We start from the raw sequence: 22,860 nt of genomic DNA on the forward strand, positions 1-22,860 counted from the left end.
GTGTGTGTGTATGTGTGTGTGTGTACTTTTGAAGGGGGCACCATATACGCTGGCAGCTCTGAGTGATGTGATCAGAGCACCGTGAGGCCCTTGTGGGTCTCTTGTATCTCGCGAGAAGGGAGTTTGAAGTCTGGAAAGCCTTCAGGGCAGTTGGATTTTGTGTGTGTCTGTGCGTGTGTGTGTGTGTACGTTTGTGTGTGTGTGTGTGTGTGTGTGTGTACGTGTGTGTGTGTGTGTGTGTGTATGAGGCAACCCCCCTGTCTGAGCTCAGGCCTTGGCTTTGGATTGCATCACAAACAGCTCATCCAGTGGTGCATGTAGACATTATATGATGCACAGCTATGTAACCTGTGCCATGTGGACGTTTCTATATGGTGCACGGCTCCATGCAGAACATCTGTAATGCGCACAATATTGCATGCCAGCCGCATTAGGTAATTTCATGCCTTAATGTGATGACAGAGGTGCTAAAAAAGTACTCCCCTGTGTCAATGTCATGTTTTATTTATATTCTTTACAGATGCTTTAGAAGTCACCTCATGTATTTATGCGTAATGCAACATTTGACCCATTTCACAGGCCATTCACTCTGTGGTTATGCTCCAAGGACCTTGTATTGAAAGCACAAGAATCGTTGTCATAAGCGAAGGCCAGAGTACGAGTCATATTGCAAATAGAAGTCGTTACTCACTGTCACATATTTACTGCATAGAGTTTTGCGGCCATGTTGGCTCAGAGACTCAGGTCTGGTCCCCCCTCCTCCCCAGCAGAGTACAGCGCTGGAACGGCCTTGCACTTCACAGGAGAGGCCATAGAAGGGATGGGGCTGCTCAGGGAGGCGTTGTGTTGCAGCAGCGGCATTCTCGTCGCCTGATGATAGGTCGTCCTGGGTTTTGCCGTCTGATGATAGGTTGGCCTGGGTTTTGCCGCCTGATGATAGGTTGTTGTCCTGGGTTTTGCAATCTGATGATAGGTCAGCCTGGGTTTTGTGGTCCGATGATAGGTTGTCCTGGGTTGGATTCTTGAACTCTGTCATGATTGTCATGATTGTCTGTCATGTGACGCTTTGGATAAAGGCGTCTGCTAAGTATCAGTCACCTAAAATGGAGCAGGCAGTAGACAGTCAGGAGAGGGACGTGGTGCAGCTCCTGGGTTGGTCTCTTTTACTTCTCCTCAGCCCCTGCTAATCACTCCCCCTGAACACCATCTGAACTTGTGGGGAAAGCTGAGGAGCTCAGAGCTATGAGAGTTTAATGACCACATCACTCTCACACACACACACACATGTAACAATGAGCAAGACGCCTTCACACTTGTCACAGTAGCACGTCGTGTTTCAGATCCTCTTCTAGTACTTTGGGACCTGAACAATCCCTGCAATCAGTCTCCTCGTGGCCGCAGGTTTGGCATGAGGGATGTTTCGAGATGGTGAGATTGATGCATTGATGCCTTTGGAGGGTCACATATGAAGGACCTACCCTCTTTTGTTTGTGTATGTATTTTTTTGAGTGAGTGAATGAGTGAGTGAGTGTTTAAGTGTAGTGGCTTTGATTGCTGCATAGAGTGATTGTGATTTATTGGGAAGCCCTGGAGAGTTGCATTTAGATGAGTAAATGTGTCCATGATTTTTAAAAACACTTATACGTTGATTGCCTTTGAAGAGTATGGTAATGGAAGCTTTTAAGATCATCTCTAGCATTGAGGCTGCTTTTTTCATTATATTTTTTCATTTTATTACAATGAGCCTTGTAACTGGTGATGGGGTGCTTGCTCTAGTTAAATATGTAAAATAACAGACGAGACAATGACAAATTAAGCAACCACATTGTTTTTGTTGTTTGTCGTTGTTTTAAGAATGATTCTGAGTATAACTTTCTCTTCATATAGGCTTTCATGTTAAGGGTGATTACTTTGCTTTGTAGAAAACTATTCATTCTCCTTTGTACATAATTCTCCTTTGTACAGTACATTCTCCTTTGTACAGTACATAATACCATAGGTATGTCAGGATTTAAACATATACCATGTAGGTAATATGGTGGAACCGTGTGGTATGGATGCAAGGAGAAACCACAGAGGAGAAGAGCAGACACATGGCCAGATTAAGGAGCAGTTAAGGACTGTTGCTTTGACCTTGTCTTAAATCCTCGGTGGGTTTGCCTTCAGGTTATTGGGTTTCACCTGTCCTTAAGTCTTGAGAGGTTCATGACCACTGGCCTCTCTGATGGATGAAGGATTAGCCCTGTCATATTGGTCGTTATTGGACGGTGTCATCTTCCTCGCCATGAATCAGAAGATTTGCCATTACTGTTCGAGGGAGGGGGAAAAAAGAGAGAAAAATAGCTTCTCCAGGATTTTTCCAATGACCTCAGGTCAAAGAAGATTTAACAGAAAAGAATTAGTCTACCGTAGCAAGGCTAGGAGCATTCAGTGAACAAAGACACAGTCTAATTTTGCTGAAATGCATACCCTACTGGTTTCTTGTAAAAGTAATGTGCGAACAATCTAGTCAGCAAGTTTGCATTTTTTTCTCTGTTAACCCATCAAGGATGGTGATGGCTGACTTCACCTCATAGCTTACATTGAAATTCAATTCTGTCCAAGTTCCTTAATGGACTGTGAGTCATTATGTGCTTTGTTGATCTTTAAGTGCGAGGATAATTGCAATGGGCAGTGTGAAAGCAGCATGATTATTGTCAGCCGGCTCTCATGAATTCTAATAGATCTAATTGTGCTGCTCCAATTCATCATCTGAGCCTCACATGCTTCCAATATTGTCATACAGTATGTACTTCGGAGAGGAAGGAGAGATAGTAACACGTCAGATGTGATGGACTTTACCTGAGGACTAGATCCTCTTTTGAAGAACCAGAGCAAATTAGAAGGAAAAAAGGGGAAAAAAGAAAAAAAAAAGCACCAGGCGGCTAATTCTGTAGATAGTCGTTGCCTGTATTTCGTTCAGCAGATGAACATGCAGTAAAACAGTCGGAGTGGCCAAATTTATGTGGGGGGAAAAGCAGTCGAAAAGCCGAGTGCATAATGGACCGGTGCCGCAGACGTGGACGTTGGCCAGAACTGGAGTAAATGTACTGTTGGTGGAGATTTACATTTAAAATGTGATTTAGTCGTGAATTAGGCCTAATCCTTGTCTGGGAAGACGGCCCATCTGGGTTTAGCTTCCCTTCGTCTAGCCGCGTCGGAGCCACATTGCGGGTTAATGCACTGAGGTTAATGCAGAAGATAGTCACATCCCAGCGCTTGTGGTCATTTTTCACATTTTTGTTTTTATATTTGTTCCCGTCCTCAACTGAATTACCTCCTCTAATGATCGTTAAACCTCCTCCCCACTTGGTGATGCCTTCTTTTATTCATCCCATCTCGAGAGCTGGACCTCCCCATATACTCTCTGACAGTCTTTTTGAGCCACGAGTGGTTGGAGCTTGTCTGTCTTCCTCCCTCGTGATAAATGAGACCCACTGTAATCTTCTCCTGAGCCTCCAACCGGCCCCGCTCCACCCACTGTGTCTGTCTCTCACTTTGACCTGTCTGTCTGTGTATTGGATCTGACCAAGTAGGAGGTCTCTTATAGTCTGGCACTGCTTAGAGTGTCATCGCAGAGAGACTGCTCAAGGCAGAGTGGAGTGGCTGCTTCTGTCAGTGTGGGGAGAGAGGGCCAAGAGCCAAGACACTGTTACAGTAGGGGTATCAGGAGTAGATAATAGTTTTATATCACATTCGGATTACGTCTGAAGTTATTGCCCTGTAAAGGTCCTACAGATGGATAGATATTAACTGGGCGGTCAGGTGAGACTAATAAAAGAGTCCAACTTTGGTTTCAAACTTTTCGTTTCAAACTTTTGTTCTTTTTTATGTCTATGTTCCTTATGCAGCATATCCCGGTTTGACTTTTTGGTCTCTTTAAAAAAGTGAGTGAGGGTGGGGGCTTATTAAAATGTTATGTTGCAATTTACAGGAAACATTCAAGCCTGCCAAAGTATGATTCAGAAATAGCAATTATCCCCTAAATAATTTGTATTTTTGCCAAGCTAAGTCAGACTGCTTTTAAAAGAGAAAGAGACAGTGCAGCAGCGGTGGTGGTGACTGCTTTGAAGTGACTCCCCCCAGTGAGGAGGGCTTCTCTCCCCCGGCCTGTCGGAGATGTTCCCAAGCAGGCTGCCGAGGCGGCGTTTGAAGGTGACGTTTGATGTCCCTCCCAATCAATCCCGCATCAGCGGCGGGAGCTACAGCTGGCACACCTGCCTGCCCGGGACTTCGACGCGCCGCTCGACGAGGCTCAACCAGGCTTCAGCTCCGCCCGGTAGCTGCCTCAAAGCCGTATGGTAATGAAGAGATCCCTGGTGCTCATCTGTTATGGCAGACATGCACCAGGGTGACAGGGATGGGGATGGAGAGGGCTAGGGATAGGACTCCTGCATACGCATGCTTGATGGTGTCCCCCAGCACCACTAGACCTTATGTCTGGCTGATACAGTACGTCATAACACTTCTCCATGTTTCCTGGATGCTCAATCTCACAGACCTAATGCCGTGTCACATCACATTGCTTTGTCCTCATAAGTATTGAACGTTATTGTTGTTTGCCACGGTACAATTTGAAATGGCAAACAACACAAGAGGAAGAGCCTACTGCTTGACTCACGGTGGTGTCAACGTGGGGATACTGTGTACATTACATATGCTGAAATAGCTGCTAAGCTTGTTTAGAACAAGCTACTTGTCATGCAACGTGAGGTCACGAGTTTGTTTCCTGGGTAGAGAACAGACACACACACACACACACACACACACACACACACACACACACACACGCAAAAACACAAATCCCTGTACAGCAAGGTGCTCTGGATGAAAGCATTTGATAAATAAATAATGTTAAAGTGTTAATGAAAACACAAAGAAAAAAAAAAGCCCTGCTTATTAAACGTGTGAAAGGGACTTGTTGTTGTGACATTATGTGTGCTCCATTAATATTCTGTTTTGCATTACCATTCTGGCTTTGACAGTTGACTTTGATTTCTACGGGTCTTATCCAACTCAGTTCAGAGACATGTAGCTAAGCATTTGTTGGCAACTGCTTAGGAGAAACATATCTTTTTGAAATAAAACATTTTAGTTTTGTTTCAATTATCAGATATTAGGTAATATAACATAGATAGAGCATGAGCTTTCCATTAGCTACTGGTAAACTTTCATGCCTTTTACATCCAAGCCATAGAGCAGTGAATAACATTATATGTTAACATGAGAAAATATGGAATGTTTGCTCATTCTGTAAACAACATGTGTGAGTTGGAGGTGCCACAGTTTGTGCCTATTAATTTTATACATTAATTATCAGTTTTCATGAAACTAGGCCTTTTGTTTCGTCTCAAGATATAATTGCCAATGGGCGAGGTTGAGACACTTAGTTATGAGCTGTCTGATGAAGATACTGTTAGATACAATAATGATGATGAGAATAATAGTAATAATAGAATAATATTACTGGAATCTAGGCCTGTTGTTGCATACTGTGAAGCCTAACCATGAAGAAAACCACAGGAACGGATGGGATGGGGACTTTATTCAATATGGCAAATGAAGTTGTTGAGTGGATATGGTTTAATGTAGTCTACCAACTCTTGCCAGCGAGGGACTCTTTTTAATTAACCTGGATGAACAGCTTTTATGAACCAATCAACAATGAGCCAATAGTTGATAATGTGAGAATTATTATATTTTGCCATTAAAGCTGTGATGGACGGTAGAGCTGTGGACGCAACTTAAAGTTGTTTATTCATGTTTACAAATTTTGCATATTCATTAGCAACCAATTTGATATTTACAAGGGGTAATAGCTCAGTATTAATGACCTAGATTATGGAGCGTTCCTGAATACTGATTCCATCCTACACTGCTTTAAAGCCAGGTTCTGGGATGCAACTGCAATGGGTTCTGTCTATTCTTCAACTTTTGACATACCTTATTTACATGTGCTTGGCATTAATTTGGGACTGTGAAAAAAAAAGAAAACAACGGAAAAGAAAAAGGATTTAGAAAAAAAAAGTCCAAGCACAGTGAAGTTAAGATAAAGACAGAGAGACACATCTTGCGAGAAGCTTGTGATATGGGATGGGGACATGGGGGCTTGGTGTTACGAAAAGGTGGCTGTAATCAAGGGTGAGTCTATATAACCTCTGCGGAACCTCTGGGTTACATAAGTGCTCTCGACTCCCTCTCAGACTGAGGTGATTGTGTGCATTACAGTGGCTGATTGAGCCGTGATGCCACCCCCCCCCCCCCCTCCTACCCCCCGAGTTATTACTCAGCCCACCTCCCCTCCATTAGGAGTCATCCTTTCCCAAAAAAGGGACATGCTTCGCTGCCTGCACTCCAGATGTAACGAGATGTCATAAAGCACTCTTGTCGGTGCACCGTATAGTATTTTTAGCCAAGCAGAAACACCGTTTATTTGTGTGTGTGTGTGTGTGTGTGTGTGAGCCTGTGACAGTTATTTGGTGCTGATTCAGTCTCGCGTCGTGTTTGTCAGTGTGTCTGTTCAGTGTGAAGTTTATTTATTTCATAATTTTGTGAAACTTTTGTGCAGAATTCTATGCAAATGAAACGCCTCAATCCAAAGCATGTACATGCATCCAGAGAGGAGCCCTGGTCCCTTTTACACAAAAGACATGATGAGCAAACAGGCCTTCATTTGCATGCGTGATTAAACCCAAGCAAATGTTCCACACATTTCAACAATCGAAACACCTTTTTTTTTCTAATGCAGACCGCACCTTTCTTAGAAATCATAATTGTAGCTCCATTTTTTGGGCAACCATGTGTGTTGCCAGATCTGTTGGGAGAGAAATGGAATGCAGGGAGGGGGAAAAGGAATATATCTCTTTCCGAGGCGTACACGTTTTGGCATTCTCTTCGTCTTCCACGCTAGATCATCCATATTTAACGACTCCGCTGAGATCGCGGCACATGCCTGACAGGTTTCCTCGGGATGGAACCCATAAGCATCCCGATGGGGAAAACATATCTGCAAACAAGCTGAGCAAGTCCCCGCTATCGCCGCACGCTCCGCTGGAAATAATGTCTCGCCGGTGGCCTGTGTGAGTTAGGAGCGGAGGCAGCGGGTGAATCGATTCCCGCACGCCTCCATTTAGTGGCCGGCTGACACGTGTGTCGATGGCCTCCTCGGCCATAGCTGGTTGGTTTGGCTACTGTACATCGTTAGGATGTGACTTATGTGACCCCTGGCACCCTGTTCTGCCCATGCATGCGAAACCGCTGGATGTTAGTCAGGAAGGCTCCGGAGGACTAATCGCCGGGAACCTCATCAGGCCTGGCCGTGATGGCGAACACGTGTGCGACCTCGGGGCGGTGTGAGTGTGTGTGTGAGTGTGCGTAAGTGTATGTGTGTGCGCTGGAGCGAAGCCCGAACCTGAGTCGAGTCCCGTGTCTGCCCCCGCTGTGACCCCATGACGCTGGAGACGGAGACTGATGCTCACATGTGCACGACAGCCACGCCTGCGGCCGCGCGAGCAAGCACGCACGCTCACTCACTCACTCTCTCTCTCTCTCTCTCTCTCTCACGAGCGATCGATCCGTCTGCGTGGCTGATAGCTTGGCCTCCAGACGAGACGCTGGGCCATTTAGGCCGGCTCCAGCTGTTTACAGAATAGAGTTTACCGCTCGCCGCCATTACGCTGTCGCTTAGACGTGACCCTGACGAGACCACCCCTCTCACCGGGCCAGCGCTGGACCGCTTGTGTGTCTATGATTCACTTGACCATTAACTGGCCTGCCCTCTGAGAGCCAAACGGAAGTGGGGAAGTGTGTGTGTGTGTGTGTGTGTGTGTGTGTGTGTGTGTGTGTGTGTGTGTGTGGGGTGACTTTGGCGAGCCCTAAAATGGAGAGCAGACTGTGACCGTGGGTAATTACACTACATCATGCTCCCGAAATGGTCAATAGTTACCGGCTAATTAACATAATTTAATATCGCTACTCAGGCGTAATGCAAGCAGTGGCAATTACGTGCCAAATGATGAAGGATCTTAAACGGCATCGCATTTAAAAGTTAACCCTGAGATTGAAAGGGCAGGCTAGACGCTATGAGCATGACTGTCCCCCCCACCCATCCACCCACCCAGCACCTCCACCCAGTCCGACCGAGACACCTATGTGTTTTCACCCCAACCCCACCCTCTCTGAAGCGATGACGCGCCGTCTGTCTGAGTGGCCAGACTCCACAGACGTCTGCCGCCGTCAGTCATCGTTAACCCGGAGGGGGAAGAATGCGGGCTATCCAGGCGAGCGGCGCGGTTGATCTTGGCTTTGCCGTCGCTGACCCGCACGCTCAGCAGCCGCTAATTGACAGCATGTGTACCCAGATCAGCTGGGGGGGATGCCAGACAGATGATGCTTTTCAATGTGTCAGCAGCGAGGGGAGAGATCTGCTTCAAGCTTTGTAAAAACATGCTAAATGCCTTGCGGCTTAGCGGCTGGTAGTTGATTCATATGGGCCACTCTCGCATTCCTTGAAGTTTCTGGTTAGGGGGATTTGTATGTGTGTATGAAATCAATTGAAGGAACTATCACTTTCCCCGTCAATTCCACATCAATTTCTGTTTAGTCATTTGGATGGGAATTGGTGTTTTCGTGAACTAGCCTGCAAGCTTGTCTCAAAGTCATGTGTATAGCTAGTACAAATGCTGTCTCCTTTTTCTCGGCTTACAACAGTTGTTTTATCATCATGGATTTGCTGAAAGATTTATGCTATTTTGCTTGGGTGGATTTGCATGTATTTATACAAAACAAAACAGTGTCTTGGCATCATTTATTTACATAACATGAGACTTCTGTATCGAGACACTTTTGCCTAAGTTCTAAAGACTATCTATCCTCGTTCATTTCTAAAGAGCTTTGTATGCCTCCTCTAGCGTTTGAAGGGCAAGGCATTTTCTCCAGGAAATCTGCATAAGTTTGCCCCCAACTTCCCAAGCTCATGTTTCTTTTTCAGGACACTGTGTTACATCCCCATAATAACAATGTAAATAATGCTTAGAGAGAGAGAGAGAGAGAGAGAGGGTGAGAAAAAGAAAGAGAGAAAGAAAGAAAGGGGGATAGAGAGAGATAGATAGAGAGAGAGATGGAGAGAGAGCTCATGGCTACTTCTGATGAGCAAAGCGCTGAACTTTTGCTCATAAATCTACCAGTGGTCCACTGTGCCACTTCAGGCACATGCTAATTGGCATGTAGCTTCCATGGCCGCGTAGCGTCACACATTAATAATAGATGACAAACAGCCACACTCATGGCCTTATTACACTCGGATCATCATGCTGGGCTGTTCCAGCACCACTGGACGGGACCGGGCCACCTAGAGATGATGCCTCACCACGTGTGTTACCACCATTAGTGTTCAGCCTCCACACAACAGAGAGGGCCTGCCTGACTGCCTAATGGCTCAGAGCCATTACTGCCCAACCCAGCTCCATAGGAGGAGGCACAAGTCCTCCCTGTCTGCCTCGCAGGGAAAATTGCTTTGCTAAGCATCATTTGTATCATTGGTGAAGATTACATCTGATCTCATTGCCTTTACATTGTGATTGTACCTTTTTTTTTTTTTGAATGCACAGCAGAAAATGGTCTTAAGTGCATCAGCAGATTTGCGGTAGATTCCTGTAAAATCACATGCACTGGAGACGTTAGACAATGCAACGCAAGGGCCAGAACATGAGGGGTGGGATGCTACAGGAAATAAGACAAACATTACTTCCTGTTGTCTTTGCAGCCTCCAAATTTGCCGTATGCATTTTTAATTCTGGAATCTTATGAGTTTAATATTTGAATCTGCATAACTGGTTATTTCATGAAAGAAATTCCGAATTAATGAGTCGTGGCTTATCTATCATTAATAAGGCATAAAGTGAAATTTATGACTATGAAGCAATAAGGTTATTGAAAGAACTATAATGACATGCATATTGCAATATTCATAAATCATATTTATGTTTTTCAGAGCAAACTATGCATCCTTCATCTTTTATTCCAATTCCAAACCTTAGACAACTGTGTAGCTCTCTCTCTCTCTCTATCTCTCTGTGTGTGTGCGTGTGTGTCTGCGTTTGTGTTTGTGTGTGTGTGTGTGTGTGTGTGTGTGTGTGTGTGTGTGTGTGTGTGTGTGTGTGTGTGTGTGTGTGTGCACGCTTGAAGGCACTGGTGTGCATTCTAAAGTAACAAACGCTTTTGTATGCTTGTAATTGGAGTTGACCCTGAAACCCATCTTGCCACTTGTGAACAGAAATGAAATGTGGGGAGAACACATTAAAAATTGAGTAAGCTTTTATTCAGAAGGGCAACGAGCAGATATTTCCATCTCCCCCTTACCTTCTCTCTCTCTCTCTCTCTCTCTCTCTCTCTCTCTCTCTCTCTCTCTCTCTCTCTCTCTCTCTCTCTCTCTCTCTCGATGTTGACAGGGTGACCGAGAGCAATATATGGGGCATCTCCAGGATGTGTGTGCGTGCATGCATGTGTCTGTGTTTGTGTTTATTTGTTTACATATACAGTATGTGTGTTTGTGCGTGTGTGTGTGTCTGTCTGTGTGTGTGTGTGTGTGTTTGTGTGTGTGTGTGTGTGTGTGTGTGAAAGAGAAGGCCCTGACGTGGCTGTTTGGCTGCGAGAGGGTCATGCGCGTTGACTGAAGCGCCCTGTTTATTATTGTTAAACAGCCTCCACAGTCACTGCAACGAGGCCTCAAGGAGGCCGGCAGACAGGCCCTATTATTTCTCTGTGAAATGGCTGCTTACCTTCCTCTTATTTTCCTGTCATCGCACTCATGATTCAATTAAAGCACCCTGCATTCCTCTGTCTGGCTCGCCGACTCCAACCAGGAGAATGGTGATCGACAGCCGCATACACACCGCCGCGCGCGAAGAGAGCAAGGCCAAGGAGAGATAGGGACATATTTGAATAGATAGGATAAAAGAGTCGTGTAATTGATTTTCTATCTACCGCGCTATTTCATTAACAGAATAAATGTGCTCACTCTGGGAAGAGGGGGTTGTTCGAAATGCTCCCACCGTCCTCCCATTGTGAAGACGGACTGGATTGTTGTTTGTGTTTCATGCTAATATTTCCTGGGTATGAAAAGAGGAGCCTCACAATACGCGGAGATTAACTGGTTTTCTGGGCTAGTAGTACAGTATCTTCAATCTGCATGGATCCTTTGGAGTGACTTAACGATGTCTTTCTAATGGACACAGAGGACGGACGACAGCTACAATAGGCTATTCACCACGCTGTACCCCTGCAGTTTCCACATGCCTTTGCCAGTCTTTCAGTGTGTTTCTCCACTGCTCTCTCTCTGAGCTGTCTGGAGCTGGAGATCTCTTCGTAACTGTTTCTGGCATGTCAGTATGACTTGAGTGTGTATTATATATGTGCAGCAGTATAAATGTGTATATTCGGCCGCCTAATAACTGGGGAATGCGCTTTGTTCTGGGACAGATGTGATCCACACGGTGGGACCCATAGCCAGAGGACACCTGGGCTCTTCCCAGAGAGACGACCTTGAGGCCTGCTACAAAAGCTCCCTGCAGCTGGTCAAGGAGAATGGCTTGCACTCTGTGGTAAGGACACTTTTTTCTTTTTTCTTCTCTCTCTCTCTCTCTCTCTCTCTCTCTCTCTCTCTCTCTCTCTCTCTCTCTCTCTCTCTCTTTTCTCTTTTCTGTCCGTGTACTGTTTGGTTCTTCAGCCCTGATTCCACCTGGCCCCTCAAGTGAGTCTAGAAACCAAGAATGTGATTCCCACTGGGTAGCAGCTCCACTGTCCCCACCATCAGACAAAGACATATTTTCTTTTTTCATGACCGGGTTTTGAAATAAAAAAGTACGACTATTTATCGTGTTCCAGCTCGGTGCTGTCAAGCCGAAAAGTTCTTACTTTTGTTTTGAACGCGTTCAAAAAGATTCTTGTCAGTTTGATCACAGGTGCCTAGACACAGATGTTCAGAAAGTAGACAGCGGAATGACTTCGCAAAAGTAGAAACTATAAATCAAGTCTTTCCAAAGAATCTTGTTTTTTTGATGGCTATAATCTTCAGCTTTTTATACAGTAATCAAGAGTCAGGCGCAAGATAAACAAACCATCAGAATACTGTGTGGGTTTGTTGCTCTATCTGAATGGGCTGAAATATGATTGTGTTGCAACAATCAGGGGAAAAGCACACATCTCCTCTCCCCAAACATATTTGAGTTGATGGCTAGAGGATGATTAGTGTGGAAATGCGGTAGCGGGCGGCGGAGCCGTCATGGTTAGGCCCAGCTGTCATATCGCCTCCATTTCAGGCCGAGGACGGCTCGTAATGACTCGAGTTTGTCGGCCAAATAGACTTCGGAGAAAAGTTGCGAGAGCCGGCGCTGGCGCGGGCGCTGCTGTCATTGAGATGCCCTCATTTGCTAAGAGGCCGATCATGCTGCAAATGTCACCTGTGTCCACCGCGCTCCTCTCGGTGGAGGCGGTCGGCGTCATCAGGCTCCCCGGCGCTAACTGTCACGCGACTCTCTGACCGTCTCTGCTGCTCAGGGAGCCTTAATGAAGCTGGCTGCTGACCAGAGGCTTTGGGCCGAGACAGCGGCAGCAGCCAGAGAGAGAAAGAGAGCCGAGTGGGGCTTTATCCTTCCCCCTCCCCTCCCCTCCCCTCTCCTCCTCTCCTCTTCTCGTCTCTCCCCTCTTCTCTTCTCCTCCTCCCTTCTTCCCTCTCTCCTATCATCTCTTTTCCCCTCCTCTCCTTTCTCCTTCTCTCCTTCTCCTTCTCTCCTCTCCTCTCCTCTCCTTTCCTCTCCTCTGCTCTGATCTCCTCTCCTCTCCTCTCCTCTCCTCTCCTCTCCTCTCCCCTCCCCTCCTCTCCTATCCTGTCCTCTCCTCTCTTCTCCTCTCCTCTCCTCTCCTCTACTGTCCTCTCCTCTCTTCTTCTTTCCTCCCCTCCCCTCCACTCTCCTCTCCTTTCTTCTCCTCTCCTCTCCTCTCCTCCTCCTCCTCCTCCTCCTCTGCTCCTCCTCAGCAGCTGTCCAGCTCTAGCCCAGTGTCCCAGTGCGCAGCTCCTCACCATCTGCTCCACATGAGTTATGAATCTGCTTTAATCCACAGTGGCTGCAGCCAGTGGGACTCAAATAGATTGAGCTCCGCTCAGAAACGTCTGTGCGTGTGTGTTTGTGTGTGTGTGTTTGAGTGTGTTTGTAGGAGGGGTGGGGATCCCTAGCCCCCATCCTTTAGCTGATAGTGCAGTGTAAACTCAGAGGGTAATCAACAGATTAGGCTGATGAGGGTGTCACAGAGAGTGAGTGACCACGCTGACCAGTCCTGAGATGATGCACTTATCATGTGCTGCACGAGCGGCCTCATTTGCTGTGAGAACACACACTCACACACACACACACACAGGGTGTTCCGGGGCGCAATCGGTTAGTGTAGTGGGATTGGAAGTGGAACGTGTACCAACCAGACAGAAAGCACTTCCTGGCCCAAGAAAAGGCTTTAGTAAAAGAAAAAAAAGAAAAGAACCCCCCCTCCCCCAAACAAACCAACTTTTCGCCGAGCTCTGTGTGGTAGCAGAGGGGTTATTAGAGCCGTGTGGCCGTGGGGCGCGTGCTGAAGGATAACTCTGCCTGCCTCGTGCAGGACCTCATTAGGAGCAGGGCGCTCAGCCGTCGCAGGAGAAGGGAGCTGGTCGCTACCTACAGGCTCGGCCTCCCCGCGCTCCTGTCCCATCCGCTTTGTTTTTCTTTCTTCATCCTGCGTTCTGCCCGCGGACGTCAGACTTTGTTTCGGACACATTCCACAGATTTATTTAGCTTCCCTTCCTCATTTATTTATTCAATAATTCATGTATTTATGAAAAGCACGGCTCTGTTTTCACTCGGAGCAAGGCCCCGCTTTCTGTAGGAAGTATTTGGACAGCTGCTGCGGATTGAGGTGGCCCTGTGAAAACAGCGGGAGCTCTGGGATTGGCCCGCCGGCCGCCTGCAGGACAGACTGTGGTCTTACACCAGCCCTGGCCCATGTGTTACCCCCCCACCACAATAACCCCCCCCCCCCCCCCCCCAAAAAAGAAAGGGTGTTGTAGAACCAGAAGAGCACGATCAGTGGTAGACACTTGTGTGTAATAGAGTCGAGCCTCCCCTCTCTTCTTCTCTTTTCCTCTCCTCTCCTTTTCTCTAATTCCCCCATCTCCTATCTTCTCCTCTCTTCCTCTCTCTCCTCTCCCATCTCCTCTCTCCTCCTCTCCTCTCCTCTCCTCCTCTCCTCTCTCCTCCTCTCTTCTCGTCTCCTCTCTCTCCTCCTATCTCCTTCTCTCCTCTCCTCCCCTCTCCCCTATCCTCCTTTCCTCCTCTCTGTCCTCTCTCTCCCTGCCTGGCGAGTGTGTAGTGCTGGAAGTCTGAATGGTGGGTCCCAGGCTCTCAGCTGCCAGCTTACTGTTAAGCTCGTTGGGGGACGGCGGTAGACGCGGGGCGCAGCGTGGCGCAGCGCGGACCGAAGGGGGCTCCCAGCCAGTGAGGCATGCTGGGAAAAGTGGAGATGCTGAGGGCTGCTGCTTCTGGAAGCACTAGAGGAACAACTCCTAATGGGGATTCCAGAGCATTACAAAGGGTTCTGAGAGAGAGAGAGAGAGAGAGAGAGAGAGAAAGAGAGAGAAAGAGAAATGAGAGAAGCAGAGGACGACAAAAAAATAAAAATAATAAATAAACTGGCACATAAAAGATTGAAGCAGGAGGAGCTGGCTGCCTAATCCCTACTCTTGAGAGCCCAAAGCCAGCCCTCAGGCTAGGAGAGCCACAGCCACGTGCTGTGATGCACATTAACCGCCAAGCTTAATTCCACACGATCGCTTCAAAGAGATAGTGACTTGCAAAAAAAAAAAAAAGTTTGTCTCTTTTTTTTCTATGAGCAGAGGAAATGCAATGCCTAATGCTCTTTTGGAAGAAAAAATGGGAAACATTGCTTTTGATAATAACATTGTGTATGGGGGTCTAAGTTTCTGCCCAGCGGTAGGGCGGAAAAACACTCTCTATATATTTATTTTTTATTATTTTTTTTTCCCCAGGCTGAAATAGTTGCCTTCGTTTCCAGCAGAATTTACTCCGGCCTCTCAGTGGGGGCTTTCCCATTTTGTCAGAGAGGGGGGAATGAGAGAGAATTGATAATGGTCCCCCCACAGCCCCTTAAATAACCATAAATGACAAAAGGGGGCTGATGATCACAATGAATTACCTGTGGTGGAGATAAAGAAGAAGGCATGGCGTAGGGCTCTTCGTTTTTTCCGTAGCCAAAGTATTCTCATGCAGATAGTGATGAATAATGTGGCGTGGGGATGCTAGCGCTGCATGCATTAGTTTGGCCTGTCAGCGCCGGGCTCTGTGGACGCTGGCTGGCTGGGAATCGCTATGAAGGATGGCCGCCGCGTAAAAAATGACGAGCTCCTCGAGCCAAAGAAGCAACACGTTTAACCCCGACGAGCGCAGTGCTGTTCAGTTCAGCCTGCTACGGAGTGTGTGTGTGTGTGTGTGTGTGCGCCTCTCTCTCCCTCTCTCTATCTGTGTGTGTGTGTGTGTGTCTGTGTTTGTGTGTGTGTGTGTGTGTGTGTGTGTGTGTGTGTGTGTGTGTGTGTGTGTGTGTGTGTGTGTGTGTGTGTGTGTGTGTGTGTGTGTGTGTGTGTGTGTGTGTGTTTGTTTGTATGTGAGTGTATATAAGTGTGTGTGAGCGTGCTCTTTGTCTCTGTCCAGTCTCTGTGTGATTGTGCCTGGCTCTATATTTAGCAGCCACTGCCCTGCATGGGCGCTTTTTTGAAAGAGAGAGGATGATAAGATTATATCTCCTCCTCTTCTCCATGGTTCAGTGTGTGTGTGTGTGTGTGCGTGTGTGTGTGTGTGTGTGTATGTGTGTGGGTTGGAGAGTTTTCCTATCAAGCGTGCACAATTAATGTGTGTGTGCAGAATCTCTTACTGTACAAGAGTGTGAATGTGACCTTTTCAGTTGGGTTACTTGGTAAGTGTGTGTATGTGGTTGTGTATGAGAGAAAGAGAGAGGAGAGAGTGAGTGTGTGTGTGTGTGGGAGGGAGAGAGAGAGAGATGTACAGTATACACATGTATGTTCGGATGTATGTAAGTGTCAGCATCCATCAACACATATGAGTACATTTGTCTGTGTGTCTCTCTGGGTGTGTGTGTGTGTGTGTGTGTGTGTGTTTGTATAGGAATGTGTGTGTGTGTGTATGTGTGTCCACTGAGTAGCAGTCACGTGGCTCCACTAGAGCCCAGAGGAGACCCACACTCTTGCCCCCCTCCTCCTCTTCCTCCTCCTCCTCTTCCTCCTCGTCCAGGCCAAGTGAACAATCTGTCACAGCCCCCGAGGCCCATCGGAGCAGCAAGTGACCGCTGCCCTCTCGCTGAGGACACCGCCACCGCTAACCGTGCTCCGGAACGCCAGCCAGGGGAATTGTGGGAACCGGGGTTTTGGAGAGGGGACACGCTGGCCATGTGCTCACCAAGCCACAAAAACGTTCTCAGGCGTCCGGAGCTCAAGAGCTCACAGAGCTGCAGTGAAGGGGTGTGTGTGTGTGTGTGTGTGTGTGTGTGTGTGAGGGTATTCGCTCACAATGACGTGATGGAAAAATGAGCTGTGAAGCTCCCTTTTAAAACACTCTCCATCAGATGTAGTACTCGAGCAGGTTCTCCTTGCAGAGAGAGAGGAGTACCGGGGGGGAAACGCCGTTGGCAGGAGGGGGCCTGTGACTCGGGCTGGACGGAGTCAGATTTAAAATGGATTGCGGTCATAATGCTGTCTCTGCCCGGTCGATTGGCAAGGAGACCTACTCCGGCAGACTGTCAATATTAGCTCCAGCCAGGACACAATAAATAGTCACATCTCAGTTCCTGTGATGTATGGAGCATGGCTAGACCAGTTTTTTTCTCTTTTTTTGAAGGGCTGGGTACAGTATGTTGGGAAACGTAATACTCTGCGGCCCCCCAGCCCATATAAGGCCGAGGAAATGAGCAGCGAGGAGCTCGGTAAGCTGCAGATGACTTCAGATTTGGCCCTGGGGATATGATGTGAAGTGGGGAGCGGAATCCTCTCTGGAAATTAAGCTCAGAGACTCTTGGTCTGCTGGTGAGCAGTTTGTAAAGGCTCGCTAATGGACACTGTCTGGGAAGTAGACTATTTTTTCCCCAGCCTAACGGAGGGCAGATAGCATATATTAAGTCGTTTTTTGGGGGGGTTTTCAAAAAGCAAGTGGAACGCAGAACATTTGCTCTAGTTCTCAAATTCAAGTGGAGTTTCTGAGACAGAAATTCAGCTTTAGTCCCTCATACCGCCCCGCCCCCCCCCCCCCCCCCTCCCACACACACACACACACACACACACACACACACACACACACAAGGGCCCGGGCCCCTGAGTCTTCAGTGGCCCCTGGGGGCAGTAAAGGCACCGGGGGTCTCCAATTCATGCCAGGCTCATCTAGCGCTGCCCCCTGAGCAAAACAAGACTGTACAGCCGTAGAGCAACAACAAGCGCTGCGTGTTGGAAGGACACCACCATCTGGAAGCCATTCTGCTCTCACGGCCGTTTCATCTCCACGCTCACAACATGGCCCCCGCCGCTGACCTCTCACAAAGAGAAATAATGATGTTTACTCAAAACATCATTATCATCTTAAAAATGTAAAATTGATTTATTTTGGTTATTACTCAACATTTGATGTCTTCTATTCAATTACGGGGCCTTGCGTTCGAAGAGAGAGAGTGAGAGGGCTTAAGCAGCCTCTCGAGGGAAAAAAAAGTTTTTTGGCGAAACAAATGAGTACACGACAATGAAAATGCTCGGCTTCTGCGGCTACGGCGAGAATCCCAAGTACCTCGGGGCGGCTTTTGAACGTTGACTAATGGCCCCGTGGGAAAAGTGGAATGCTGTTTTTAACGCGACCACAATGGACCCGCAGTTTGGCGCTTCTCAAAGCGCTTCTGTCATTAGGATATTTTTGGTGAACGTGCAGTGGGCTAGAGTTTTGGTTTGCCAGCTGTCCTTCCGCACAGCGACACAGCCAGAGGCTATGTTTACTAGGCCTCTGTCCCAGCTCTCAGGCACACTCTGCAGAGTTTTCCACTAACAACTCGAACTCGAGCTCAGTAGTTTGAGGCCAGCTGAAGAAAAAATGCTGAAAGCCAGCTGAATGAATGATGAATGATACTGTGTGATAAGACCAGAGCTCGGGCCAAATATCCTCCATCTTTTTTGTAGTGGTATGTGTCCTGGGCTGCTCTTAAGGTTTGGACGTGTTTTAGGAGTCTGTGAGAAATGTACCCATTCATTGCAAATGCTTCCCTGCGTGTTTTGGTGATGTAAACACAGCCCTGATGCAGAACAGAAAACCTGGTGATGAGATATGTCTCTTGATAAATGATACGTACTGTATTTTTACACATTACATTTCAGCAGACTCGGTGTGTGTTTACACAAGAAATGGTGGACAGACTGCCATTTCAGTAACGACCAGTTCAGATTGCTTGTAAATTCAGGGCTGTAAAACCTCTTAAAACTTTTCTTTGTGCACATTTACTTGCGGCCTATGTGTCAATGCATCAAAAGAGAGGTATGCATAATTTTTTGGGGGAAAAATATGATGTTTTTTGATTTTCCAGTTGGATTGAAAGAACCAACAACCAACTAAGGCAGTGAATAAAACTGATTGCATGAACAAAGCTTTATATGGAAAGCCTCTAATGTATGCTAAAATATGTTGTATATATAGTATTATATAAGATGATGTGTGCCAACCCACACATACCCCCACAGCAGGGTCATCTTATCATGGTAGTGTAGAACCTCCAGAAATTAAGTTCAGAAATAATTGTACAGTAGAACTGTCGCTACTTATGCCACCTGCTGCATTGCCAGTGATTCAAGCGTGCCTCTTTAATTTATAATATAAACTAATTTGACCTCAATTGATATAATACAGGAATCATGTTCTTGTTCTTGTGTTAGAATAATAGTATAATAGTATAATAGTATTGTGTGCTGTGATCACTTACTGGTACAGCGAGTTTTATACGGCAAAGCCTGTGGGTTCTGTCACTTGAGTGTCGTCAATTATGAGGTATGCTCATTGTGAGTGGGGCCCGTTAATTGAGAGCTCTGCATCCCAGTCAGAATACTGTTCATATTACGCTCATAATAATAATATACAGCCCCTGTTTAAAAGCACAACCGTTAATCTTCCTAATGGTGTAATAGTGAACACATTAGGCATGTTTCTGCATGTCAGAGCTGTGTTCGCTGAGCCGGTGCATGCTAACAGCACATAAATGAATTAGGCTTGAGAAGAGCGTCATATAGGAGATGTGCAGTGTTCTATGCTTTAAGCACATTGGTATAGCCTGTGCCGCACTAATCATTTAGTTTCCACTCAAACGCAGACCCTCCAGGGCTGCCGCTGTCCTTGAGAGGCAATGCAGAAAACTCGGACGAGGGGATATTAATAACAAGATTTTTAAAAGTCGATTAAAAAGTTAAAAAAAGAAAAAAAACATGTGTTGTGAAAGCCGATTATTTATGTACTTAAACGCTACGGTATAAACCTTTATGACTCTCCACCTTCGCCACTCTCCCGCTTTGAGAGACGCAATTCCCTCAGTGATTAATTTATGAATTTGCATTTATGTGCTTAACAGATCTTGGGCAAACTTTTTTTTTTCTTTTTCTGGGCTCTCGCTCTCTTTTTTTTGTTTCCTGTGGCTCATAAATTATTGTCTCAGAGAGTAAGTGGCTTGGAATTCAATTACGGAATGGCACTGAGCGGTATAAAGCTTTTATTGTGCGCACACGTGGCCTGCTTATAAGGCCCGCTAAGCAAACTGAACATTAAACTCTGCCTCTCTTGCGAAGAGGTTTATGAGTCTTCTATTTAAACGCTGCTTCCCCCTCTGTTTTCCCCCTCGCAGCTCAGCCACCTGATACGAATGCCCGCTGTTAAAAGATGCTTTGTCTCCGCAGCGAGAGTGATTGAGAGGAGGACACCGTGTACTGCATGTGTTGGTTGTTTTATTTTCCTGATAGGAGAGTAGAATTTATCTTTTCTTTTTCTGTGGAATGGATATATCTTGTGCCTGCACTTACGTATGTCGGCAATACACAGAGATGAATTACTATGTACTAATGTGGTGGAAATGTGTAGTGCTGCACACTAACAAGGAGTTAGCGGAGTTGGGAACAAGTTGTAAAAAAGTAAGTATGCTACAAATAAGTTATAAAGATTCCAGTTCATCATCATTGCTAAGTAGGTGGATGGCTGTAAAGATGAATTATGTTAGCGCTTGTTTAGGTTTATATGTGGAAATGGCAGTGGACGTGTGGTCTTTTGTCTTGGTGATGGGTGTTTTTCCTTAAACAAGGGCTGTTGTGTTGAGTTCTGAAAGCTGTGTCTTCCCATTTTTTGTAGACATATACAGTACTCATCCACTCAAGTGTTGAGACTTGTTCATCATACCTTACTGTACGGGTATGTCAAAGTGCTTACATGCAGTATCACAATATGGACTAGTGTTTCTAAAGCTCATCAAAAACGTTTTTGATGATGTCTTTGCTGTTTTTATGGAATTTTTCTTCTCACCACCACCACCACCACCACCATGGTGTGCGCTGTGCTCCACGGTAACATGTGGAGCTGTGTGGCTTGCCCTCCTTCCCATAGTGCTCTACGGCCACTTAGATCACGGTGGCCTCGCTGGAAACACCTGCGTGCATCTCAAAGGTTAATTAGGCAGACGCTCCTTAAAGGTCACGCTGTCACTTAAATTTGTCAGCGCTATTTATCTGATCTGGATTGCAGCCAACATTAGCCCAATTAGCTCCAATTAGGGAAGCGACGGCGGCATGCCACCCCAGCTTGAATTAACGAGAGCACAGGAGCCGTAATTACCTGAGTGGCCTGTGTTCTAAGGAGGAGTCGGAGTGGCAGCGTGGTAAACTAGGGCAGAAAGGCCTCTCCCTCTCCCTTGACATTTGGCATTAAAGAACCCGGACTTGAGTCTAGGTTTGTTTTTTTTATTTATTTATTTTGACATTTCTGCAACCTGCACAAAGAATAGAGGGGGAAAGAGAGAGCGATGGAGAGAGTGATGCGAATAAGCACGCTTGATTGGACCAACTAGTAGCATTGAGACGAGTTGTCCCATGCAGATGGAAATTGTGTGTGTGTGTGTGTGTGTGTGTGTGTGTGTGTGGGGGGGGGATGATTATGGACTGGAGCTCACCTCTTTCCTGGGAGGAAAAAGTTTTTCAGAAGAGCATCTGCACCTAATGAAAGTGTTGCAGCACCCTTCAGAGCTGGGCACGAGCTTTAAACACAGTTCATCAGTCTTTGATGCGTCAGACATCACATTCTCTCTCTCTCTCTCTCTCTGTGTGCCCCCCCACTCCTTCTCTCTCTCTCTCTTTGTGCATCACTCTCTGCGTGCATCACTCTCTCTGTCTCTTTCCCTCTCTCACTCTCTCCATCTCTCTCTCTCTCTTCCCTCTCTCCCTCTCTCCCTGCCTCCATGAATATCTATGAGGCCTGTGGTTCTGCGTGACGCGGCGCAGCGCGAGCCCCCAGCTCACGGCCGCGCTCCACCAGGGCCTTGTCAGCGGCGATTGTTGATTAAAGATGCTGATCCCCGGCAGTGCTGTGGGAGAGCGGCGTTCCACAATGAGCCGGCATTAATTAAACATACCCGGAGAACGTGGCCTATCCGAGAACAAAACGAGCGAGTGCTCCTCTGTGGCTCACAATGACATTGTAAAGATGCGAAGGAGTAGGCTATGTGCTTTGTCATATCCGAGTCCCATATGGCTGCCTACTGCAGATTTGACAGAGGATGGGGAAAATGGATGGACCAACGCACAAAAGAAACGCCAGGAGAGAATTAGGTCATTGTCATTGGTAATTAACTCGTTATATCTAACGCACCATCAAACACTTTTACTCTGTCCCTCCTCTCTGTAAGCTACGGTGGTGTATTGCTGTCACACTAGAAATAAATAAAAGGCTCAGTATCAGGTAATTACGTGAAAGTTTCAAGTAATTACGTGAAAGTTTCTTGTTATAACAAGATCTTTTTCACGTTTTAACAAGATATGTTTCATGTTATTACATGAAACTATCACGTTATTTCGTGATAATGATATTTTCACGTTATAACGTGAAAATATCATGTTATTTCAAGATATGATATTTTCACGTTTTTACAAGATATTTATCACGTTATTACATGATATTATCACGTTATTTCATGATAACGAAACTTAACGAGACCAGGCTGGAGAGCCTATGGCTGGCATAGGCTGAATGAGAACAGGCTTGTCTGGCTGCTATTGCAGTGCTGCTTGATGAGTGTTTACTTTTGAGCATGTGTGTAGGCTACAGTAGCCTACATAGTCGCCATCTGACCAAGTAGCAAGAGCAGGGCTGTATATCGGCAAAGAGCCGCTGCGTAGGCGGATAGAGGTGAGCAGGAGTAGCCTGCTCACAGTCTGTGTATCGGCAGAGAGCCGCTAAGGAGGCGGACAGAGAGGTGCAGGAGTAGCCTGCTCACACAGCCTGATAGTTCTGCGTCTTCTTCCCATCCACTTAACGCAACTTAACGCAAGACTGAGAAAGGGCCTTGATACATTTGTGAATGTTTACGCAATTTGGGCGCTTTGGCTAGCTTGCATGTCCGGTCATCGTGGTAATTTTTAGGGCTGCGGGGAGAGGCCGCTGGGAGTGAAAAGTGAAGCGCTGCAGTCACACAGTGCAGGCTTTTTGAGATCAC

At 46.6% G+C, this 22,860-nt stretch overlaps 1 protein-coding gene across 4 annotated transcripts in view; it reads left to right on the forward strand.

The window, feature by feature from the left end:
- The window catches only part of macrod2 (mono-ADP ribosylhydrolase 2), a 537,441-nt gene that overhangs the window by 345,384 nt on the left and 169,197 nt on the right, over positions 1 to 22,860 (forward strand). For all 4 annotated transcript variants that reach the window (XR_009936258.1, XM_062520021.1, XM_062520023.1 and 1 more), the window contains exon 6: positions 11,518 to 11,639. Coding sequence is in view for 3 of the 4 variants with exons in the window: in XM_062520021.1 (XP_062376005.1) it covers positions 11,518 to 11,639 (122 nt within the window). In the remaining variant the exon portion in view is untranslated. The remainder of the gene's footprint in view (positions 1 to 11,517; positions 11,640 to 22,860) is intronic.

The sequence above is a fragment of the Sardina pilchardus genome, chromosome 18 (assembly GCF_963854185.1).
Source record: "Sardina pilchardus chromosome 18, fSarPil1.1, whole genome shotgun sequence".
NCBI classification, from domain to species: Eukaryota; Metazoa; Chordata; class Actinopteri; order Clupeiformes; family Clupeidae; genus Sardina; species Sardina pilchardus.